Genomic DNA, 23,009 nt, shown 5'->3' on the forward strand with positions numbered 1-23,009 from the left:
CCAGCAAACGAACAGAGAGTGATGACGAGCCAAGACGGGCAGCGGCATAAATTAGGTAGGTACGGGAGTACGGGAGCACAGTGTCTACAGTGGCCAGTGAAGGAAGAGTTGGTGAGCCGCCCGCCTGTGGCTTGGCCTTCTCTCTGCGGGCGACTTGGCAAGGCTGGGCTTGGGCTGGCTGGGCAAGGCAAAAGGGCAAAAGGGCAAAAGGGCAAAAGGGCAAAATGGAAACCAAATTCGATCGGCAGTGCAGGGCCACCAGGTGTGAGTGGGGGTGGGGCCCGTTTCTTTGTCCCTGCCATTCATTGCTGCCGGGGCAGTGCGCTTTACTGGACTGAGTAGCGTTTTGTTACAAGTTACAGGGCCAGCTGCAGCTTGCCTACCAACCAAACAAATGATTACACTAGGACTGATGTGATTACTTTAAAACTCCGAACAGGTAGGTACCACTGTGTCAGAAACTACTGCCCCAGTGTTGCTGCTGTTGCTGGCGCTCTGTGGTCCGGAGCAGATTAACTGCAGGCCAACGTTACCTACCAGGCTACCAGCCACGCGCCAAGGCCTGTCTATTCCGGTAGGTGCAAGCCCAAGCCAGTCTTTGTCTAGTGGGGCCCTCCAGGGGACGGCGGAGCGCTCTGTCAGGGGTCTGAACGGGCTTCACTGGGGCCGAGTGCTCTGGACCGTCAAACAGCCAACCAGACGCCTCTCCTGCCAGCGCTTCCGCAACTCTGCCCATTCAGCAGCTCGCCGCCCTTTGGACGAGGATCACCGCTCGCTCGCCACACGAGGATTCGACGCGAGCGTTCGGTCCAACGAGTTTATCTCCTTTGTTCGGAATTATCTCTTCGCGACATTTGTTGCTACTCCTCACTGCATTTTGTTGGCCTTTGTTGGCCTTCTCGGCCGGTCGGGCTCGTTTACCGCATGCCCCCCTTCACCAAGACAGAAAGAACATGGCGCAACCCAAGCCTCGTTTGACCAACCCAAGACACTTGCGAATAGCGTCAAATTCCACCACCTCCGTCCTAAATCCCATTGTTCCCACGCTCTTTCGGTTTCCGACCGCGCCCCCGTACTCGTCCCCGTCAGTCACTGCTGCCGCTCCATCCGCCCTGCGTCCCGGAACGAGTATTCTCCCGTGGACGGAAAGTACACAGCCTTATTGCCCCCAGGCTTGTTCTCTAACAGGGGTCGAAGAGAGTGTAGGGGGCGAGGGTATTGCAAACAAGACATGGGAGAAAGACGAGATGCGTCACACGCGCTGCGTTGTGCTGCTACGAGACCCCCACAACAGAGTACGGACAGATTACGGATGCTCGGCGCGCTTTCATCCTCTCTCTCTATCAGCACTCTTGCCCTGCCGGCTGTCTCAAACGCCATGATCCCCCGGTAGGTCGCCATGGTCATGCAATGGAACATGTCTGGTTCGTCACAATGTTTCCTACTTCAAGTGCGAATATACCCGCCATGTCAATACTAGGCTTGGCCTACTAATAATAAACAGCTGGCATTGGAATCATTTAAAAAAAAATTGCAGCCGGCACTCCCTGGCCGCAGCTCATCTCAACCTTTGCACAAGTTTGTCAGTTAACAATAAACGCCCCGACATGCTCCAGAAGGTTGCGCGCGCACGGCTCCTCTCGAGCCCTCGCCTCGACACCAATTTTCCGCTAGCACAATGCTAATCGTCCGAGCTGTGATTCGTCAACACATGCTGCCATTTTAATGCCGTTCTGTGTTTCGTTTGACGTCTCGCAACACCCCGTTCCTAACCTCCGTCTGCCAGCCAGCTCCCTGCGAAGATCCATAAGGCCTGACGAAACGTGTTTGATCTTTTCCTCACATTCTTCACAAGTTCTGCGACTGCCGTGTATCCGATCTTGCCATCGCCATTCAATTATATCGTTCCATTACCTATTCACCCTTGCGCCATGTTCATGCGGCGCCCGACTGCTGCTGCCGGTGTGCCGATACCTTGAAACGTTGTCGACGTCACCCGCAGCACCGCATCTACCAACAGCGACCAAAAAAAGACAGATATACCCAAGCCTTCCCGCAAGCGCCGCCAAGCCACGTAGCTAACATTCGTTTCCAAATCTGCATACCAGTAAAAAGGTCGGTCAGCCACCGTCAAGCCGCTGGCCGTTTGCGCCACGTCAGGCTCGCGCCGCTAAATTTAGCACAAATCCACACTGTATGTAGATGGAATCACAACGGCGCCTAAAATGCGACTTGGCATGCAGCTAGCTACCCTATGGCTGCACCAGAATAGCGCCTGAGCCTGCTTTCTTGCCTTTGAATCAAGTCCCTGCCCTACACGCCGAGCACTTGGAAAGAGCGTTGCTTTCTTTGTTGGTCCTCTTCTAGCTCATTCATCAGTTTTCGGTCAACTCTTTCCCTGTCTAGGTGATGCTAAAGGCAATAGAAAAATCCTGACGCCGGCACAAATCTGCCTGAAAGGCACCCCCCCCCCCCTCCCCGCCGCCGCCGCAAATAAGAATGCGATATTAGCCCTGTCACGAGAGGCTTTCGCGCTCCCAACGGAGTGAAAAGCCTGATGCGCTGCTCCTCGTCCAGGTTCCAAGGCAATATCATCTCAAATACTATGCGGGCCTATCGAGTTGAATGTTATTTTTTCCCCAATTTCTTTTCAGTTTTTATAAGAAATTCCTCCTATCTTCTCTTAATTCTCCTCATTATCTTACTTACTATATTTTCCTTATTTTTCGTTCCTTTCTATAGTAGCTTACTATCACCGGCGTCTATTTTTGCTACCCCTTTGCGAGTACTAGCGAATCGCAATAAATGCACTTATGCTTTTCAAACTACGCTTGCATCAGTGAAACTGCATACAATGCGGCTCCATCGGCGCCTACTCTAACGTTGCACATTTCAATTGCTCGTCACACTACATGAGTTAGAGCAACCGAGCATGCCGAGAGCTAGGACCGCCTGAAAGAGCTCACCGAGCCCGCAAGTAGATCTCATGAATGCCAGTTGGCATGACCTACATTTTAACCATCACTTCGTCAAGGGCAAGCACGCCGACTCGAGATAAGGTTCACCCTTTTAATCCCGTCGGGCCTTACAACCGGTTTTCCGGGTCATATCACAAACACTGTCACATCCTCCACCAAGCAAATTCGTTGTCAAATGACAACTCTGTGCGACATGACGTCGGCTCGGCTCTGTGTAACGGGCAACGGCCCTGGAGAGCACGCGCCGAGTAGCCACTTTGGACCCTGCTTGAATGATTAAGCAATTTTCTGCATTTTGCTGCTGGAAAAGATCAAGATTCCCTATACTTGTCACTCGTGCGAGGACCCCAGTGTTGCCTCTCGTACGGAGCGGAGGAAACAACGCCATGTGGTGCAACGCGATGCGATGCGACCCAGTTGAATAGAGTATCCTCATGCGTAACGATGTGCGTCTAATGCCGCAGAAATGCTGCAGAAATAACGAGGCAACCCGTTGTGGTGTAGCGGTAGCAGTAACACACCCCTCGGCAAACTACCAGTACAACGCCAACGCAGCCACCCGCACCGCAGGCTATTGCCGGTCTCGTGCATGCTTTTGTCGGCTCAGATTCTTCCCGTGCTAGCCAGTTCAATTTCTTGGCAGCTCAACCTCTTCTCCGGAAAACCGGTTGGGGATGACGTGGGAGCCTGTCAACGACTCGATTTTGCGCTGCGTGCGAGCGCCACGACAAGGGCTACCGAAGCCACGCGGAAAAGGCCCGCCGACCCTTGCTTGCCGCTGTGACAGTGGCAAGATGCCTAATTTCACGTTGAACCCTATCAGGGGTCATGCGAAGCAAAAGTCACAGCATCAAACTAGAATTGCAAAGCTCTCGAAGCTGACTGCGCGTGCGTGTGAGGAGTTCTACAGCTACTGCTCAAGTATCAAACGCTCGATTCTCGGCGTAGCCTGAATGTCTCTGCCCCCCCAGAAAATCGACAGAGGCACTATTTTCATGTCTTTGAAGACTACAACCAACTGGTCTTTGACCCGGCAGAATGGTGCTAGTGCCTTCTTCCTGCGTTATCGCGAGGCAAGCCTCCTCCACCATCCTAAGACACCAATTGCGCGGGGCACCTCATTTGCCTCAGCCAACGAAGCAACCGACCATTGACAGCAGCCATCACAGGACTTTTGCACCATGATGCTTGAATCACACGCGCTAATGCATTGTAGTGCGGTCCACACCAACATGGCGTCCACATGGAGTTCCCCGGAGCGAGAGGAGACGAGTACTACTGTTACATGAAAAAATGTCTTGGTGGTTTGGACCCCTTGTGTAGCGAACGGCAAGATTCTCTTCGCACAGCTTGTATAAACTAATCGCTACAGTCATTGTGTCTCTCGCTTGCGTGCCGTGCCTTCGAGTCGGTGGTAGTTTCGGTGACTGGTACCTAGGTTCATGTGGCGTTGTCGGAGAAGTATAAAGGTAATATTCTTTCGCGAACAACACTGGATTTGGATGGTATAACACGAAAACGGGCACCCCTGGGAGGACGGGTCATATGTGTAGATGCCCCTCATTATATAAACATGTGGCTGCTGCATGCTGGACTCGAAACCCTTCTTGCATAGCTTTGCTGCGATTACAAGGCCTTTCCCCGAGTCCAAGGTCGACACATCACCTGCATATCTTTTACACACTTTATTCCCGAATTTGTCAAAAAAAAACAAAAACAAACGATCATGGATCCAAACCTTTTGTTCCGCATTCAACGCCGCGCAAGACGTGGACGGGCCGGCCCACAGCCTGTCGACCCCATCCTGCTCGACATTCACAACGGCTTCTGCGCCTACGTCGCCAGCATTTTAACCACGGCTCTCGGTTCTACCTACTCGAACAAGTGCATCCCTCGAGACTCGGCGCCATCTACTCAGCCGCAGCGGAGCGCCATCATGGCCGCCGCCGCCGCACCTGCTCCCACGACCAACGACCACCTCGTCCATCTCGCGCCGGCCGAACGCCTGACCACCACAGGCTGCTGGTGTCCGAACCCTTCCAAGCCTCACCCGCACCATTGGCGCACTTGCACGCGCTTCGTTCCGCAGCCTATTGTCGCGCCCGGGGCCGTCGTCGCCTTGTGCCCGCACCCGCCTACCGCGCCGACCTCGTCCACGTCCGCCTTCATCTACAACCCGGACGAGCCGCCGGCGCGGTCCACCGTCATGCACCTCTTCTGCTTCGACCCGCTGGGCGCGAGCGCCTCGTACATGCGCTGGTTCCTCGCCATCGAGGGCCCGCCGGACACGCCGCCGTCCGAGGACGACGCGACGTACCTGGGCAGGTGGCTCATCGACTGCTACTACACCGACGACTACTACCGCGCGCACGGCGTCATGAACCCACACTTTCAGCTGCAGGACCCGGCGACGCGGGGTCCCGCGTACGACGCCCGCTGGGAGGAGCTGCCCGCCACGGATGCCCTGGCGCACGCGCACTACCGCCTCATCAGCCGGTTCTTCATGGAGCTGCGCGAGGACCCGCCCAAGTCGAGCCGCGCGGGGTGCTGGTACGACGCGGAGAGGGTGCACACCGTGATTAAATGGGAGAGGATGTCGGTGCAGGAGACGATGGATGCGTTTCTGCCGTTTATGATGCGGGCCAAGGCGCAGAGACTGCAGCACACGGCTGCGCAGGTGCGTCGCTGAGATATGGGAGGGCAGGGGAGGACGTGGGCGGGAGTAAAAACCCGATTTTACTGCCTGGGTCTTTTTATTTAATAAAAGGTTGGCCTTTCTTTGTGAGATTTGGGAGGTGTCGGCACTGCTGTGGCTGTGGCCCGACTTTGCGTCTCTGGTGAGGCATGGCTGTCTTTTACAGGAAGAGGATGGATTCGTGTAGGATAAATTTGTAAAGTCGCAGCAAATCGTGCTGGGCAAGTCCTGAAACCTAAAGAAGGTGATTGAATTTGGTAAATATAGCATACTGGAGTCAATGGAAAAACACTATTACCATCAAGACTTGGATTCGAGGTGCCCGGCGCCCGATTATGGTGTTAGTCGTGTAGTCCTCATGTAAGCACACCTTCCCTGGATTTGCAGCTATGACAGAAAAGATGACAAAAATAACAAAAATAACACGCATCTATGAGAAATGCGATGGGGGGAATCTAGAGGTGGTCAAGCATTGCCCAGCTGTGTACACCGTCCGCATTGTCGCAGCGTCGTTTTGCTCTCCTGGTGGCGCCAACAGTGGCCTGCCAACAGCTGAGGACGCAAATTGAGGGCAATAAGCTCTACACGGTGTATTGAAATACTGTTCTGAAATTTTGCGAGCTACTTGCACTGTTTCTTTCTGCCAAGCTTCTAGGCGATTTGGCTACTGACACCTGTTTCCTTCTGGCAGCTGTGTTTGCACTCGCGGCGCAGCGTGCAAACGGCCAACAGGTGAAGTGGCCCCTGTTCTCACGAAAAAAAAAAGCGAGGGCACGCTCATTCAACAACATCAACAACACCATTCTCCGAGACGAGATTCTTCCCTCTAGAAAGACTTGGAGAATCTTGTTCAAAAGTGATTGCGGTATTTATTCTTTTTTGCAGGTACGGAAGGCATCAAGTTTTGCTGGACTCTTGCTTGACCAACCACACCCGGCCGTTTGGGCCTGGCCCGAAAGGAGGCCTACCTGTCCCGCAGCTCTTCTGAGCAGGTACTTGTTCCCTCTAATTCTTCTTCATTATGATTCTAAAACCCGAGACCAGATTTTGGAGAGCTTTCCTTCGACATGCCGACCTCGACAAAAGCTCCAGTCGCGGCCTCAGTGTCTGAGGATCAACTCCGGTTGCTCATTCATCATGTTTTTCTGACTCCCGGGCATCCCCAGAATGGAGACGACCTCAAGCTTGCAGCAGCAACTGATGACGCTCTTTTGGAGCTGGTCTGCGATGCTCTGCGATTTTTTACGCCTCGCATCACATCCGATGCCGCTAAGACTGTCGTCCAGGTGGGCGAGGCCATTACCTTTCTTCGCCATTCAAGGAACAGCTCAGGTAATCTGGACCAGCACAAGCTAGAGCAAGCTTTCTCGACACTATCAAAATTAGGTATGTTTCTCAGAGCCTCACGATATTGAACAAGACTTCTAATACAGCCTTAGGTGGCAATTTTCCGATCCACGTATCGGCCCAAAATGCCGCCATCATTGCCAATCGTAGGCAAGACATCGTTATTTTCGAGTTCTCCGAGCTCGCGCCTCGCAACGAGGCTGCAATGAGCACACCGGGACGGCTCAAGCGACACTTTCCTGGTTCGGCCGTCGCAATACCATTAGAAGTATTTGACGACTCGGACCTTCACTCCGCCCTCGCAGATGCCATTGCAAGAATGGGCATTCAGGAGGTTGCATCGATGAAAGCCACTGCGTCTAAAGCTGGCCATGACCAAATCGAGAACAGGGATACAACAGACCCTGCTATTGTTACCGACTTCCTCGCGACATTTTTGAGTGCTCTCGGCAGAGTGGTCAAGGTCCCAGTCCTTGAGAAAAATACCCGAGAACAAGTCAGTTGGCGCAAGGCCAAGCTGCCGTGGCGACGCTCTGCTGTTTGGCTGCTTTGCCGCGTGACTATACAAAGCCTCCTATCACGCCTCGGGCAGCCACACATTTACAAGCAATTCATGGTCTTCCTCATGGCTTTAATTCTAGAGGCCGCAGTTTTCTTCAAAATGCCCTCCGAGGTTCTCTATTGCATGGTGGCAAAAATATCCGGCAGACTCAAGAAACTTGGCCCCAAGGCATATGATTGTTTGCAAGGTGGCGTAGGAGAGATCTTGGCCCGAGCTGTCTCCTGCATGGAAAAGTCTTGGCAAGCGGCAGCGCAAACCTCGAACCCAAATCTGATGATGTTTGCTATCCCGTCAGACTGGTATCAGCAAGATCAGCATTTTGCGTACCCGGATCTGGATACATTTATTCAGTCCATTGATTCGCGAAAGTCCTACGTGGCCAACCACAAGTTTTCACCTTCCTGGCAAATGCCCGTATACTCTGGATCAGAACTGCCGAACATTTCAATTGCTATATATGCTGAGCGTGTGATATTCGATCTTTTGGAGTTTGAGCAATGGGTCACTACTTCGTTGGATTCTTGGCTCACGACCAACATTGGAAAAGAGGAGACTCCTGGGCAGATACTACGTGCGATGAAGGCATACCACACAGCTGCCAGCGACCGCTACAAGAATAATCCGGAGGCCACCTCGTTGATGATCTTGATTGTCTTAGAGCTGTGGATCGCGTGCGACAAGTCGGCGTGTGAGCAACATAAGCTGTTGCATCACTTTAATCCCGAGGTTTCTCGCGAGAATCTTCAGTCTCTCATTCTACCAGCAAAAAGGGACACTGAGCGCCTCCATCTCATTGAAGTCTATATCAAGTCTCGTAGGAAGCGTGCCGAGATTTACTGCAACGCCTCCATCTTTTCTTCGTTTGGAACGAAAGAATGCTTTGCAGTTCAGTTCTTTGCAACGTCCAATGAGCAACAATTCCTCAAGCAGACAATCGAACAGGAGGCAAATAAAAAAAGAGACAAGAAGAGAACGGAGTTTCGCGCTGCAAAAGAAAAGTACGAGTCTTATATCCAAGAAAGTACGGAACTTGATCATGAATTCCTGGACAGAGTCAATCGAAAAGGCTATAAATACCAGGTTCATAATCGAGACTGCTCGCGGTGCGACATTGAGCGAAAAGCTGCAGCGATGAAAATTGAGATACACGAATGGCCGTTGCCAAGTGCCACCTACGCGGCCGAGAACGTGGTTTTCGAGCTGCGAGTGCCTGTGGCTTTCAGTGACTGGCGCGATGCAACGGCTTACATCATTTCGTCAGTTTTCAAGTTTACTAAAATCGCATCAACGAATGGGCCAGAAGAAGACAAGCTGTCCGAATACTTGCGCGATAAATATGTCACCTACACCAATTACCGTCGCTTTGTCTTGATTTCGACAACCAAGTCGAACAAGAGAACACATCGAAAAATCCAAGCCGTGAGCACTGCGTCCGAAGCGGACATATTGCTGGCAAACGGTTTGCAATTTCACTATTACGACACTTCGCTGTCTAGTTGGGCGAACTCCTTCCGCGAGAGTGGTACAGTGGCGGAGAATTGCACATACAAACTTTCACCACCATGCAGTAGCCTACAGAAGTTCCTGCATCGACCTCACCAATCGCCAAACGGTGAAAAGCCAAACTGCATAATCTCTCGCCAATCAGAGTGCCCAGAGCACATGTCCTTGGAAGAGTTCAAAGCTATGGCGTCACTGGCTTGCGGTTACCGGGTTCAGTGGTTGAATGTTCTCACACAGCTTCACATGCCGACAGTCGACTTTGCAAACTACGACGTGCTACGAATACTGCAGCAAATCAGCGGCCAAGTAGGTCCACCGGCTGCTGGATCGTATCGAGCCGGACACCGGCTTCTTGAGGATGAGACATTTGCGCTGGCATGTGTGGAGGGCCTTGAAGCCTCACTGAGCAAAATTGCAGACAATTGGGAGTCGTACTACGCCGTGAGCGGTTTTGTTACTTTGGCCGCTAAGCTTCTGTCCTTTTCTGTTACAGAACAGGCTTCAGCAAAATGTCTTCAATTTTTACGCAGGTGTCGCATAGTCGCCCAAGTATGGATGTCTCTGTTGCAAGAAAAAGTGAAGAAATCAGAGACGGAGTCTACGCGCGGGGACTTTCTGCAGAGTACCCTTCAAGTAGCTCGAATTTGCATAGCGTCTTTTAACGTGGACGAGCAGCATGTTCAATCCATCTTGGAATCCGTCTCAGATGCAGCGATACTAATTGAGGCATCCATTACTGCGCATGATGCTTCATGCAGTGTCGGAGCTCAGGACGCAACGTCTGTACACAAATGCGCAAAGGCTCTTTTCAAGTCATTCCGAATCTTGAAGAGAGAAATCACTGCCAATGGAAACGCTTGTCTCGACATCGCGCTTCAGCGAAGCTGGGCCGCGTATCCTGGTGGAGCCACTTGGGAGACAGCGCCTCATCCGCATGAGAATTGGATGCACACCAGTATCGTCACTATAGAAACAAAGCTACCGCTGCGTGTCAACTACGATATTTTAACCGGAGAGCTTCTCGTGAACGGCAGTCCCTTGTCACGCTTGCCTGGAGAGTATGAGAAGCAATCGCTGTACGCTGCCCTATTTGGCAAAATGACACTCGAAGTTCTGCCGACCGATATGCCAGGGATGAAACTTTCTTCCAAGAAACTGTTCCATGGCTATGCACTATTCTTTGGCATGAGTGAGATTGCACCACATGATCTACTTCTCGTCGCAAAGTCCGGGCTGCGCGTCTACGATGTTGTGCCATCTCGAGTTTTTGGCCGATTTTTACCAGATCAATTTGTCAATGGCTACATTCACTGGTATGACAGACATTCTCAGACAATTGAGTTTCGCGACAAGGACAAGCCTTGGAAGTCGTCGCCAGACTTGAACTGGACTATGAGAAGAACAGAACGCGGCTGGACTCTGGAACGTCAGAGTCAGTACATCCTACTTGGACCGGAAACCTCTACTGCTAGGCACCTGGCACGTCTGTTGAAACCGCTCGAGGAAAAGGCTCACATCCACATTACACTTCACAGAGACTCGAAGAATATCACTGTTGAGATGCCAAGACTTCAGACGGATTTTCTGATGGATGCCGGCTCCCACAAACTTTTTTCGCGCCAATTTCGAGGAATGTACGTGGACTACAGCCAAAGTATAGCTACATTGGTGGGATTGCAGAGCAAGCTTGTGCTAAGAAATGACCACAAGCGGCGCAAGGCCCTGATACCGGACGGTGAGCCGACTTGGTCTTGGGACTCCAAAACAGACCACACTCGGGTATCTGTTCCTCATGGTACATCTAAAAAAGTTCACGCTTACGACATCGACACTCTTTTGCAAAGGCTCGTCGACAACGGTAGCCTTCAAAGCAAGCTTGTAGTCTGCCACCTCCATGCGCTGACCTCACATTGTCTTCCAGATGAGCTCACTGGCAGAACAGGAACAGAACAAGCTCTGTCTATTCTTCGATCTGCTTCTCTACGCTCGTTCGAGTATCTGCAAGAGAAAGATGCAATGAAACTTACCAAGATTGCGCGCCTGACTCCAGCAAGGCAATATTACCCCAGAAACCTGCGAAGCATGGAGACAGTAGATTGGGATCAGCAATTGAGCTTCTTGTCTCAAGACAATGCTTTTCATGCCTTGGTAGAGGAAATATTTGCTCAAGCTAGATCGACCAAGCTATTTTACCCGGACGCTTGTGAACTGCCGCAGCCTCTCAACCATGTTCAGCCCGAACTAAAAAATCGCCAGACGATACGAGCAGCGAGCTTTCAGGTGTACGGATTTGGAGCCGAGAACCACACTTCTCGACATGATGCAGTTTACGAAAGCCGCGACACTACTCAGCACTCAAACTTGTCGAAGAGATCTTACCAAATCACTCAGATGCTAACGCGAAATTCTAAGAGTCTGATTGATTCAGTCGCACCGCGACTAGTGGACGACATGTGGCTCTGGTTGAGCTGTGACAGAGTACAAGGCTCAATTGGTCAACTATCCACAAGAGACATATGCTATGGCTCACAATGGCTTGGGGACCAAAAAGCTCTTCTGCGACAATTCTGGTGCCAGCTACATCATTTGCTGGTTACGCCGTCATCACCACTGAACCGATTTCAAGTCATGCTGTGTCTGGGTACACTGGGGTACTCTACGAGTGCAAGCCTACAGCCATTGCAAGCTCTCGCTGCATTCTTTAGTATGCCGAATGTATTCAACGTTTCTATCCCAAGCAAAGATCAATATCTGCTCTCCAGTGGACGCACTCTTCGACGGCCTGATATTGAAGGCGCTGCGGAACAAGCGCTCGTTGACTTCAAGGATAGTCCAGAATTCTGCCTGGCTGCGCTTGAAGATGAGGACGAAGATGCTTATCTCGAGCGACGAAGGACATCTTTTGAAGAAAAGCAGATCAAGGCACGCGAAAACTTCGTCGAAAGTGTGTGCAGCCAATGGATATGTGAAGTGCCTGTGGCCCACTTGGACGGCGTGTCGTATCTCAATTGCTATTTAGCAATGGATAGCTTTCGAACGAGGTGGGAAAATTGGTACCGAAACCATTGTTTTTATGAATATCTCATCGATGTTGCAGCGAAGCTCAAATCATGTCCAGTCGCTGCTGGCGCCCCCTTCACGGCGCGCAAGCCGCAGCCTCGGCCCAAGCCATCTCCAAAGGCGAAGCCAGTGATCAGCGACCAGTCTATGTTTGAGTCCTCGATACCCTCGGTACCATCCCTTCGATCAACAGAGTTGAATCTGTGCAAGTCCAGAATCGCGCCAGCGTCGAGCGCACACAGATTGGCGGCGCTACTCGAAAGAATTCGGGAAACTGGTTCCTCAGAGCATCCAAGCCAGCGTCAGTATGCAGACGAGCTGGAGAGGAGTCTCGAAGCTCTGAAAGATTTAGAATCTCCACAATCATTGACAGAAGACACAGGCGAGCTTGCTGGTGCACTCGAGGACCATCTGCGTAGCTGCCAAGACAACGCCGTTGAGCTCCACGCTGCACTGCTTGCTACCATCACTAACGGTCTGATGCAGGGTCTTTACGAGAGACCCCCTGATGGTGTTGCAGATGGATGGCAAATTGCGGCCGCTTTCATGGCACCACGTACGTCGTCCTCTATTCTCCTTAGCAACATGGTCCGCACCCGTTGGGATTCGCTGTCTTGGGAGTGGAAAATGGCCCTCGTCGCATTTGGGACTGCCCTAACCGGACTTCAGCGTGCTGAGCGATTGATCCAAGCGAAAACGCCATCCGATCTTGTCAAAGAGTTGGGCAACCTGGGACACACGAACTGGGAGCCCATGGACAACCCTGAAAGTCTATTGTTGGAGATTGAAAGCGGAATTTTGATCCGTGAAGTGCAGGACGACATTGCGTCGGAGATGAAAAACCCCGAAAACGGAAAAAATTCAGTGATGCAGCTCAATATGGGCGAGGGAAAGTCATCCGTCATCGTGCCAGCTGTGGCTGCGTACCTCGCGGATGGATCCAGTCTTGTGCGTGTTGTTGTCGGAAAACCCCAGGCTAAGGAGCTATTTCGAACTCTCGTTTCTAAACTGAGTGGTCTTCTGAACCGTCGAGTTTTTCACATGCCGTTCAATCGTTCTCTTCGTCTCAACAAAGCCCAGGTCAAAGGTCTATACAGTCTCTACAAGGAATGCATGGAGCAAGGCGGCATTTTGCTTGTGCAGCCAGAGCACATGTTGTCCTTCAAGCTCATGGCCATTGAGTATCAATTTCTTGGCAACCACAAAGATGCTGGTACAGCTCTTGTTGATCTCTACCACTTCTTTCAAGCGAATTCTCGCGACATTGTAGACGAAAGCGACGAGAATTTCAGCCCCAAGTTCGAGCTCATCTACACGATGAAGGAGCAGCGGCCAATCGAGCTCAGCCCCGATCGCTGGACTGTCCTGCAGCGTATTCTCGATGTCGTCACTTTCGTTGCCCCGCAGGTGCAAAAAGAGATGCCTGAAGGGATTGAGCTTACGCACCAGAGTCGTGGCCGTTTTCCGAGAACGCGCATCCTCCGCGATGATGCAGGCACTTTACTTCTCCACAAGGTCACACAGCATATTTGCGACACTGGTCTTCCTGGAATACCAATTGGACGACAGAGCGATAAGATGAGACAGGCTATCTTTGAGTACATCATCGAAGAAAACGTGTCTGCAGACCAAATTACAGGGGTGGAATCGAACGCGTCCTTCTTTACCGACATCATCAAGGGGCCTTTACTTCTCCTACGCGGCCTGATTTCAGGAAGAGTGCTGCTGTTTGCTCTCCGCCAGAAGAGATGGAGAGTAAACTACGGTTTGGACGTGAACCGTGAACCTCCAACCAAGCTCGCAGTACCGTACAGAGCCAAGGACAGTCCGTCAACAAGAGCAGAATTCAGCCACCCCGACGTGGTCATTCTCCTAACTTGCCTCAGTTACTATTACGAAGGGTTATCTGAAGATTCTCTCATTGTCGCCTTAACGCACCTGATGCGATCTGACCAGGCAGAGACTGAGTACAACGAATGGGTCGCGGATGCGCCTGAGCTGCCTGCGTCTTTCCATCGTTTAGCTGGCATCAATATCAAGGACCTCGAACAAGTCACAAAAGAAGTGTTTCCACATCTGAGACACGCCAAGAGTGTTATCGATTACTTTTTATCACACTTGGTATTCCCCAAAGAGATGAAGGAGTTCTCGCATAAACTCTCCTCTTCTGGCTGGGACCTTGGTGCCCAAAAGGAACATGCGACAACAGGATTCAGCGGCACCAACGACTCACGGCATGTCCTACCACTCGAAGTGAAGCAGCTGGATATCCAAGAGCAGCTACATACCAACGCTCTGGTGCTCGAGAATTTGCTACGCCCAGAGAATATAGTGCAGCTACTGCACTCGTCAGATCGGGGCTACCACTCCGACACGGAGCGGCTTCTTGAATTTGTGGCTGCTACAAGTAATCGGGTTCATGTTGTTCTGGATGTTGGAGCGCAAGTGCTGGAGCTTACCAATATTCAACTGGCAGCAAGGTGGCTAGAGCTGCTCCCTCTGGATCAAAAGCAAGAAGCTGTCGTCTTTTCGACGACGACGATGAAATCTGCGTCATCGATCGCAAGGGAGCAAAAGAAAGACTGCAGACTTCACCGTATGCCGAACAGCTTGATCGCTGCCTGGTATTCCTGGACCAGGCCCACACACGCGGTACAGATTTGAAGCTCCCTGAATACTATCGAGCGGCAGTCACACTGGGCCCTGATCTTACTAAAGATCGACTGGTACAAGGTAAGATGCAGCATAAATTACGATGGGGGCATTTACTGACTTTTTACTGTAGCTTGTATGAGGATGCGTAAGCTTGGTCATGGACAGGCAGTCATATTTTGTGTCACCAAAGAAATGCAGTCTCGCATCTGCATGGCAACAGGGAAGGCACAAGACAGCGACATTGGAGTAGACGACGTCTTGATGTGGGCCATCTCAGAGACACACACAGACCTGCGTCGACTCATGCCGCTTTGGGCCATTCAAGGCGCCCGCTTCGAGAAGCAGCAAAGTATTTGGAACAGCGCGAGCAGCTCATCCGGTATACATCTGACGCCAGAGCACGCCGAGTCTTTCCTCGAGGAAGAGGCGCAAACAATCGAGTACCGCTATCGCCCGACGACGGATACCACCGATGGCGACGAACTGGTCTCGTCACTCGAGCAGCTGAATATCGGCAGGCACAGCACCTCGCTAGCCGCTATACAAAAACGCTGCGAGGAGTTTGGCGTGTCGCAGTTCAGGTCGGCGGCGCTCCAGGAGGAGCAGGAAAAGGAACTGGCGCCGGAGATTGAGCAACAGCGCCACGTTGAGCGACCGCACAGCGTGCAGCCGGCGGAGCATGAGTTACATCCCCACTTGAAAAGCTTCATTACGACAGGCAGCATCCCATCGAACTCACCTGCGTTTCAGAGCGCCTTTTTGGCCCTTCTCCATACCAGTGTTGGTGACTGGGTTGATCTTGGCCAGTTTCCCAACGACTTGCGCGTCACGGTCGACTATACACGCACTGTCCAGCTGGCCGACTCTGCGCACATTGCCCAGCAAGCAGCTCCCAGGAAGAAGAATGCGCTCGCTGACTCGTTCCAGCGACCGGTGCAATGGATTTTGACTGCCAAGGGGCTGTTTGGTGGCACTAAGGCTGTCATCATCAGCCCATTCGAAGCGCAGGAGCTGATACCGCAGCTCACGATGCCATCATCGCAGGCACACCTGCATGTCTACGCGCCGCGAACCAGTCGAACGTCGCAGCCACTGGATCTATTGCGCCTCTACTCCATCCCGAAATGCGCGGAGGATTGGGAGCTGCCACGCCACCTGCGGCTGCAGCTCAACCTCTTTGCTGGCCAGTTGTATTTTGGCTGCTACCAGGATTATGCAGACACCTGCGAGATGCTCGATCTCGCATGGCGACCTTCCTCGGGCGATGATGCAGGCGTTGCAGTCGAGACTGACGGCTTTGTTGCTGGGGGGAAAAGTAACTTTACCAAGAGCCCGGCGCAGGCTATCAAGGTGCTCCTCACCACATTGCGACGAGACTGCCAGGAGATTGACAAGACCCATTGGGGTCGGATCCTTGGCGGAGAGTTCTTGACCGCGGCGGACTTTGAGATCTAAAAAAAAAGGCGATTGGAGTTCGGGTAAAGAGAAGGTTGGTACGTGAAGACTTGGCGCTATTGGATGAAAAATTGGATGACAAGAGGGAATTTAGAGATGCTGCGAAACATTGGATGGCAAGACAAAAATTGGAGATGACGCAGAAAACTTTGGACATGTATGGATGACTGTTGGATTTGGACGATATTTGCTTTCACAAAACTGCAGAGAGGGAAAAAAAATTGGCGTTCGGATGATACACAAAAAGGGACATGGACATTTGCATTTACAGATTGGAAAAAGGGAAACCAAAATTGAGGCAATGGATGATACAAATAGATGGTCACGGAAATTTGCATTTAGAGATTTGCACAAAGAGAACAGACAGAAATGGCGTTTAGTTGATAAATGAAATTGAATGCAAAATTGTATGCTATCCTAGTTTTGGACCTCGTTGGGTCTTTCCATGCCATGCCTAAATGTCTATGCAATGCGCCGCCCGAAAAGAAAAATCAAACATCGCTTAAAAGTACAATGGGTATATAACGTGTAAGTCTTGCTGCCGCGCAGCAAATCTCTTAATTTTTTTTTTTTTTCGTTGCTTTCGTCGAGGTGTTTAAGCAGCAGCATCGACGACCGTAACGGGCTTGACGGTAACGGGCAGAGGCTGCTCGCTAGGCTCCAGCTCACCCTTCATGACCTCCTCGCCATCCTCGACCTGCTCGTCAGTCGACTTGCCCGTCTCTGCTTCACCGGCGTCGCCGAGGCCGATGACGTCGACCCAGGACCAGTTATCGACAACGTCGCTGCCGCTGCGGTCAAAGATGGCCTTGTCGTCGGCGATGCCATCGGAGGGGTGAACTTCCGCCGGGTCCTTCTTCTTCGTCTCGAGCTTTTCAATATGGGAGCCGTCGATCAGGTCGCCGCTGTAAGTGCGCGCGACGGGGATGCCGTTGGCGCGGAAGAGCTGCAGCTGGGCGCGCAGGTTGAGGCGCAGCGCGCGCTCGGGCTGCTCGGCGTCAAAGATCTTCTTGGTGAGGTAGGGGAAGAGGATGCCAAAGTCGGACTGGCTGAGGTGGGCCGAGTTGACGACGTAGAAGAAGTTGGGCTCGAGATGCTTCATGCCGCTTTCGGTTTCAAAGGTCTGAGGGCTGACGATTTTGGTAGTGGGGTCGGGGGACAGCAGACGCGCCTTGACGTTGAGATGTTCCTTCCATTTGAAAAAGGCTTCAGACTCGACGGCGAGCAGGGCGGTGCCGCCGGGGGCGGACGAGACGTCGGCGTAGACGGGAAGCGGGAGGTTGTAGAGAGGCGCCGAGTTGGGGGCGAGGAGCGGCAGGCACCACATATCGAGCAGCATGGTGACGTTCTTCTCGGTGACTTGTTTGCGGATGCTGCTGTCCTTGCTGGGCGTAAAGAGGGGCTTCTCAATGGCAGCGACCTCGGGGACATCGGCGTAGTAGGTGCTCTTGAGAAGCTGGTAGACGGTGGCGGCGCCAAAGGAGTGGCCGGCAAATATGATGCTGCCGGGGCGCTTGACGTCGAGGGCATTGGTGAATTGATCGAGGCTGGGCGTCGATAGATTGAGGTTGGTAAAGGTGTCGCCAGAGTCCATAGCCTGGACGGCCTCATGGACCAGACCCATCTCCCAGAGACGGATGCGCAGCTGATCCTCTCGCGCCTCGTAGACCTCGGGGGAGACGACATGGGAGATGCGGTTGTAGGGAATCTCGCGGCGGGTGTTGGCGGTGAAGAAGCGGTTCATCTGGTCCTTGAGGCGGATGTAGGTGACGACGGCGCTGCCGTCGCGGTGCTCGGGGCAAAAGACGACGACGCCGTGCGAGGCGAGGGAGCCAGCGATGTATGAGTAGGAAGTGCGATTGCCGCCGAGGCCGTGGGAGAATATCATGGTCGGCCATCGCTGATCGTTGGTTGTCGCGGGCAGTAGCTTGGCGTTTTTATGAACAGGAATCGTGGCATAATGGAGATGTCGTGGAAGGAAGCTGTTTGCACCGGGCTGTTAGACTGTGCAAGGCGTAGTAGAATTGAGAGTTGGAGTAGCTTACGAGAGCATGCCAGCCAGCATCTGGTTGATGCCGACAAACTGCGTGTAGGCAGAGACGTGGTTTCGCTGAGGCGCGGGCAGCCAGCTGATGGGCTTCTCGGTCGAGGCAGCGACGGCAGGGTAGAAGACGCGGTACTGGACTGTCTCGATGTCGGCGGCGTTGGCGGGCGCCGGGCTGGGCGAGGGCAGATCGCCAACGGGAATCTCGACGTCCATGGTGCCGACCTTGTAAGGGCCGGTGTACTCGGGGAAGGCGGGCACGGGGTTGAGCTTGGCCAGGTAGGCTGCCAGCCTGCTGGTAGACGATGTGTCGGTGGCCGACATGGCGATGGTGTTGCTGCTTCTGTGGCGTGTGTGTGTCACGGGCGGTAGTGATGACGTGGTGGCAGAGTTTCAAGGTACAGTGGTCGATTTATTGCTACGGTGTCATCTGCTGTGTTGGCTGCGTCTAATGGGAGAAGAAATAGAGACAGAATAGAAATGAAAGACGTATGGACAGACGAAGGAGAGAAAAGACCAAAAAAATGGGAGGGAGGAAAGCGTGCGACGGACACAGACGACTAAGGGGGGTGGGTGGTGATAATAAAGCCCGACGAGGAAAAGTTGCGACAGAGAGGGAAAGAAAGAAAAAAGCATTCCATTGGATCGAGAAATCGAGGGAGGGCAAACGGGGCCGACGGGGGTACCGCACTGGCAGAGTGACAAGCAGTGACGCAATGCTTTAGGCGAGGCCGCCACTAAAAAGCCAAGTACCAGCGCACTGAAGGAGACTTGCTGCCCCTGTAATGCCCCTGTCTTGGACGCTAAAAAAGACAGGGCGCAGCACTCGACACCCCTGTACCTCTGGCGTTTTAGGGGAGATACAGATTACTCAGTACTGGTACGTGGCTCATTTGCAGTGCATGTCAGCGCCGGGATTGGTGGCAGGCAAGACATGTTTCTCGGCAAGCCAATATACTGGAGACGGCAGGCCACAGGGAAAAGATATGAAGTAACTACTGAATAACAATGTGGCCAAAAAGGAAGGATTTCAGTGCACTTGGTTTTTTTTTTTTTTTTCTTCTTCTTCTTTTTTCGGGAAGCCCCAGCTTCGTCACGCGACAACTTGCCTGTCCCTGGATGGCGTTGCATGATGCGGCCGGTGCAAAAAAAAGTCTGATTTGCGTAGTCTTGACGAGGCTAAGCCATCTTTCTTCACCGACGCCCAGTGGGGCCGCCTGGCTTCTGCTCTGGCCAAACAGAGATGCGCCGGAGTTTATGGGGGGGGGTGCACCACGACCCGCTGATCAAAAGCTCCGGCCCGGGCATGCCGGAGCTTTGTACAATGGAGCACGCGGAGGACCGGCGCAGGTAGGCCAAGTTTTCAATTCGAGACTTACCGGGTTTTTTTTATGATCCATGTATTTCACACTATGATGACTCCTAAATAAATGCTAAAAATACGATTTTGATTTTTTTTTCTCTAATCTTCTTTTTTCTTCGCTACAATAGAAAACACCACCACCACCACATCAGCCACCACCGGGGAGGTCAAGCCCCGGCTTCGACAGTGTGCCTGATGATGTGAAATGAAGCTACGGCCGAGAATCCTCTTGGGCCGGGCCGGGCCTGTGGCACAGGCCGGACGTTTCAGCGACGAGAGGCTCCTCACTTATCGACTGGCAATCCCAGTTCTTCGTCCGTCATCCCCACGCCAAAGGTAGCTTTATCGAGGTAGTCCCATAGTGGATCGGTGTCTTTCAAGTCCTTCGCTCCTGTGGCCACCCTCTGCGGCCCGTGATCTACCAAGTACAGCATGTGCAGCAACTGGCCTAATTCCACGGCCACGGTCATGCGTTGCTCGTCCCACTGCCAGTGCATCAGCTCTGTCAGCTCCTTTTCGAAGTACTTCTTCAGGTTCGCGTACTTGTAGCAAAGCCTCCATTTGCGCGTCTTGGGGTCCCTGTGCCCGAGAAAGAGCTCGATGCACGCCTCGGATATGCCAAACGGACAGACGTCGACTCGATTCCAGTTGAAGAAGCCAACCAGGTCGGGCGAGTGCCGCCGCGGGCCATTCGTACCCCCCCTGTCTTCGCGAAGGGTGTTCCGCGGCGAGATGCCTAGATTACCCACCACCATGGGCCATGTGTTTTCGCCTCTGTCTTCAAAGAGCACCTTTATCGCCTCGGTCGTACGGTCAATGTGGCCATGGAACCGCTTTGGACATTGGTTTTTCAGCTTCAGCAACTTGACCTTGTACTCGTCCTGCAGCCCGGCTCGTGCTTTTAGATCGCCTGGCTTGTTATTTATGCCTGCGGCAAAAAACCTGTTTAAAAAAAAAAAGTTAGCACTTGCTCTCGTTGGCACGCGGTAGGAGAATGACAAACTTTGCAAGCCCTCGCAGTGCTCCACGCAGCTCGCAACATGCGTAGTCTGTACGCGACTCGACCACCACCCTGGTCGATTCATACAAGACCGCATTCGTAGTCGCGTCTGGCAGTCGATACACGAAGAAGGGGCCCAGCTTATATTGCTTTGGAGTGGCCGGCACAAAACTACCGTATATGATCCTCGCCTGGTCTATCAGATTGAGCTTAAGCTCGTGCTCTGGCTTGCGAAACTGGTAGATGACGCCCCGGCACTTTATCGTGTAGCTGGTTCTGCCCTGGCGCACCACTGTCGGCTGAATGTAGGGATGCTAGTTCTCCCTTTCATTGGCGAAGTTGTTGCATTCTTGCTGAGTGGGCCAATAAATAACGAAAAACCGAGTGAGCAAGGCTACGTTATCAGGATAGTCTTCAGTCATATCGAGATCGTCTGATGTTTCTACCGTAAATTGTTAGTGTGTCTGAAATGTAAGTATTGGCGATGGTGATGTTGTGTCTTGCCGTCGGTAGCGTAAAGCTGTGGTGTCTGTGATGGAAAGTGCATCAAGTTGAGGGAGAGGGCGGAGTTGGCTCTTTAAATACCTTGCTAGAAAACCAACGTGCGCCGAATCAAGGAATAAGCTCGCGAGCAAAATAAGGCTTTCCTCAAAGAGACCCGTGCAGGTAATAGTTGCCCTTGCTGAAAGGCATCTTGGTGCTTTTGGTCAGAGGCGACGGAAAGTTCAAGAGTAAGAGCCAAAGGTAACACATCACACAGCGACAGACACTCAAAAGAAGCAGACAGTTTCGACACTCGCGCACTAAAGAAGTTGACGTAAGTAAACATTTGCTTGGTTGCACTTTACTTCTGGTCTTGTGCCCGTATGCCTGGGTTCTTTAACCGAATCCAGCTCACAAAGAAAAGGCATGAGCCTTAGATGTGACAAATCTAGCTAAAACAACATGTTGAAAAGATCCCGCGCTGCTGTCTGGCGGTATCTCGTCTCTATCATTGGCTCCGAGTGCGGCCATGGTTCATGATGCTGCAGCTAGCTATAGTATTGGGCAGCACTGGCGGCAGATGGACGATGATGACAAGGGACAAGGCAGAACGGACGCAAGGTAACTAAACAAAGGAGAAAAGCAAATGGATGGCAATAGTAAAAGAGCTATTCACTGATTCTCTATTAAAGTCATACAGCTAATACAGTCTCTCTCTACTTTGGAGTGGATGCAACAGGACTGTCGGTCCGGTCCTTCCAGAAGAGCATCAGGCTTCCGCAGCATCAGATAGATCTCCACATCACCCTCCGTCGTCTCGATCACCACCTTGCAATCATCATCGTCTCTTCCTAGCATCTCAAACCCCATATTCTCGTAAAAGCCCCTCGCATCCCCCGTCGCGTCCACGTACAGCGGGCAGCTACCCCTCTGCGACTGCTTTATCCCCCAGCCGACCATGGCCCTCGCGAAACCTCGTCGCTGACACGCACACCGCACGCCCATCATGTCCAGGTACCAATGCGGCGTGTCCCACCTACGCTCGCGGTGCGCGCCCATGACCCGCGCGTACAAGGCGACTGCGAGCGCCGGGTTGCCTTCGGGCGGGTAGACGTCGGCGGCGTCGGGGTCCCGGAACGGCGCCCCGGGACGCATCCACTTGACAAAGGCTTGGACTGCTTCTTGTTGGCCAGCGACGGGCTCGGTCACGACGAGCCAGACGGCGTCGGCCTCGGCCATTTCTTCCGCCACGGCCCGCGTCCAGTACGTCATGGAGGAGGAGGCACTGCGGGGGAAGACTTGTCGGCTAAAGAGGTCGTGGCTGAATGAGTCCATGTAGACGGAGACGATGGGGATGTCGGCCGTGGTGGCGCGCCGCATCGTCGCTCCGGATGGAAGATCGGATGCTGCCATGCTGTAAGCGGGCGGTGGTGTCGTTTGTGAGGCTGCCATGCTAATTGGGTCGTGAACGGTGGCTAATTCTCGTTTTTCCCGTTCCGACCGTGAAAGGACTCTTTTGATTTGCATTTGTAAATTTGGGTTGTCTCCCCATCTAGAACGGAAAGTTACATTGTGGCCGTAACTGGAGTCGTTGACTGTGCCCGTTTGGGCTCGCCGGCCAATGTACTCGAGAGGGCGTTTGGACAGCATCGTGCAAACGAGCTGCCAGACTCACACAGGTACATCATCCTCTCGAACCGACAAATTCAGACAGAAATTCATCTGAAACCCAACTTTTATCCATTACTTATACCGATGCAATTTGTGTGTTGCTTTCGATGTTGCCAGGTTACCCCTCAGCCGCCCGTAAATCGTATCCACGATTTGTCTGCGGCGCTGCCCCACGCCAAACATCCCCAGCCAT

General features: G+C 52.6%; 5 protein-coding genes across 5 annotated transcripts; 2 read left to right on the top strand and 3 right to left on the bottom strand.

The window, feature by feature from the left end:
- Positions 1-4,704: 4,704 nt before the first annotated feature.
- Positions 4,705-5,667, top strand: LMH87_007265 (uncharacterized protein; the record flags this gene model as incomplete). Its single annotated transcript, XM_056192325.1, has 1 exon — positions 4,705-5,667. The coding sequence occupies one exon, from the start codon at positions 4,705-4,707 to the stop codon at positions 5,665-5,667; it is 963 nt and encodes a 320-aa protein (XP_056060556.1).
- Positions 5,668-6,740: 1,073 nt separating this feature from the next.
- On the top strand, positions 6,741-16,255 carry LMH87_007266 (uncharacterized protein; the record flags this gene model as incomplete). Its single annotated transcript, XM_056192326.1, has 4 exons — positions 6,741-7,059; positions 7,113-14,741; positions 14,804-14,878; positions 14,931-16,255. The coding sequence occupies 4 exons, from the start codon at positions 6,741-6,743 to the stop codon at positions 16,253-16,255; spliced, it is 9,348 nt and encodes a 3,115-aa protein (XP_056060557.1).
- Positions 16,256-16,850: 595 nt separating this feature from the next.
- LMH87_007267 (uncharacterized protein) lies at positions 16,851-18,623 on the bottom strand (the record flags this gene model as incomplete). The annotated part of the gene is made up of 2 exons (XM_056192327.1): positions 16,851-18,237; positions 18,301-18,623. The coding sequence occupies 2 exons, from the start codon at positions 18,621-18,623 to the stop codon at positions 16,851-16,853; spliced, it is 1,710 nt and encodes a 569-aa protein (XP_056060558.1).
- A 1,323-nt stretch (positions 18,624-19,946) lies between these two features.
- Positions 19,947-21,491, bottom strand: LMH87_007268 (uncharacterized protein; the record flags this gene model as incomplete). The annotated part of the gene is made up of 3 exons (XM_056192328.1): positions 19,947-20,604; positions 20,666-20,954; positions 21,467-21,491. 3 exons carry the CDS (start codon positions 21,489-21,491, stop codon positions 19,947-19,949), a joined length of 972 nt encoding a protein of 323 aa, XP_056060559.1.
- Positions 21,492-21,817: 326 nt separating this feature from the next.
- LMH87_007269 (uncharacterized protein) lies at positions 21,818-22,795 on the bottom strand (the record flags this gene model as incomplete). The annotated part of the gene is made up of 1 exon (XM_056192329.1): positions 21,818-22,795. One exon carries the CDS (start codon positions 22,793-22,795, stop codon positions 21,818-21,820), a length of 978 nt encoding a protein of 325 aa, XP_056060560.1.
- Between the last annotated feature and the right edge of the window lie 214 nt (positions 22,796-23,009).

This window comes from Akanthomyces muscarius, chromosome 1, assembly GCF_028009165.1.
Source record: "Akanthomyces muscarius strain Ve6 chromosome 1, whole genome shotgun sequence".
NCBI lineage: Eukaryota > Fungi > Ascomycota > Sordariomycetes > Hypocreales > Cordycipitaceae > Akanthomyces > Akanthomyces muscarius.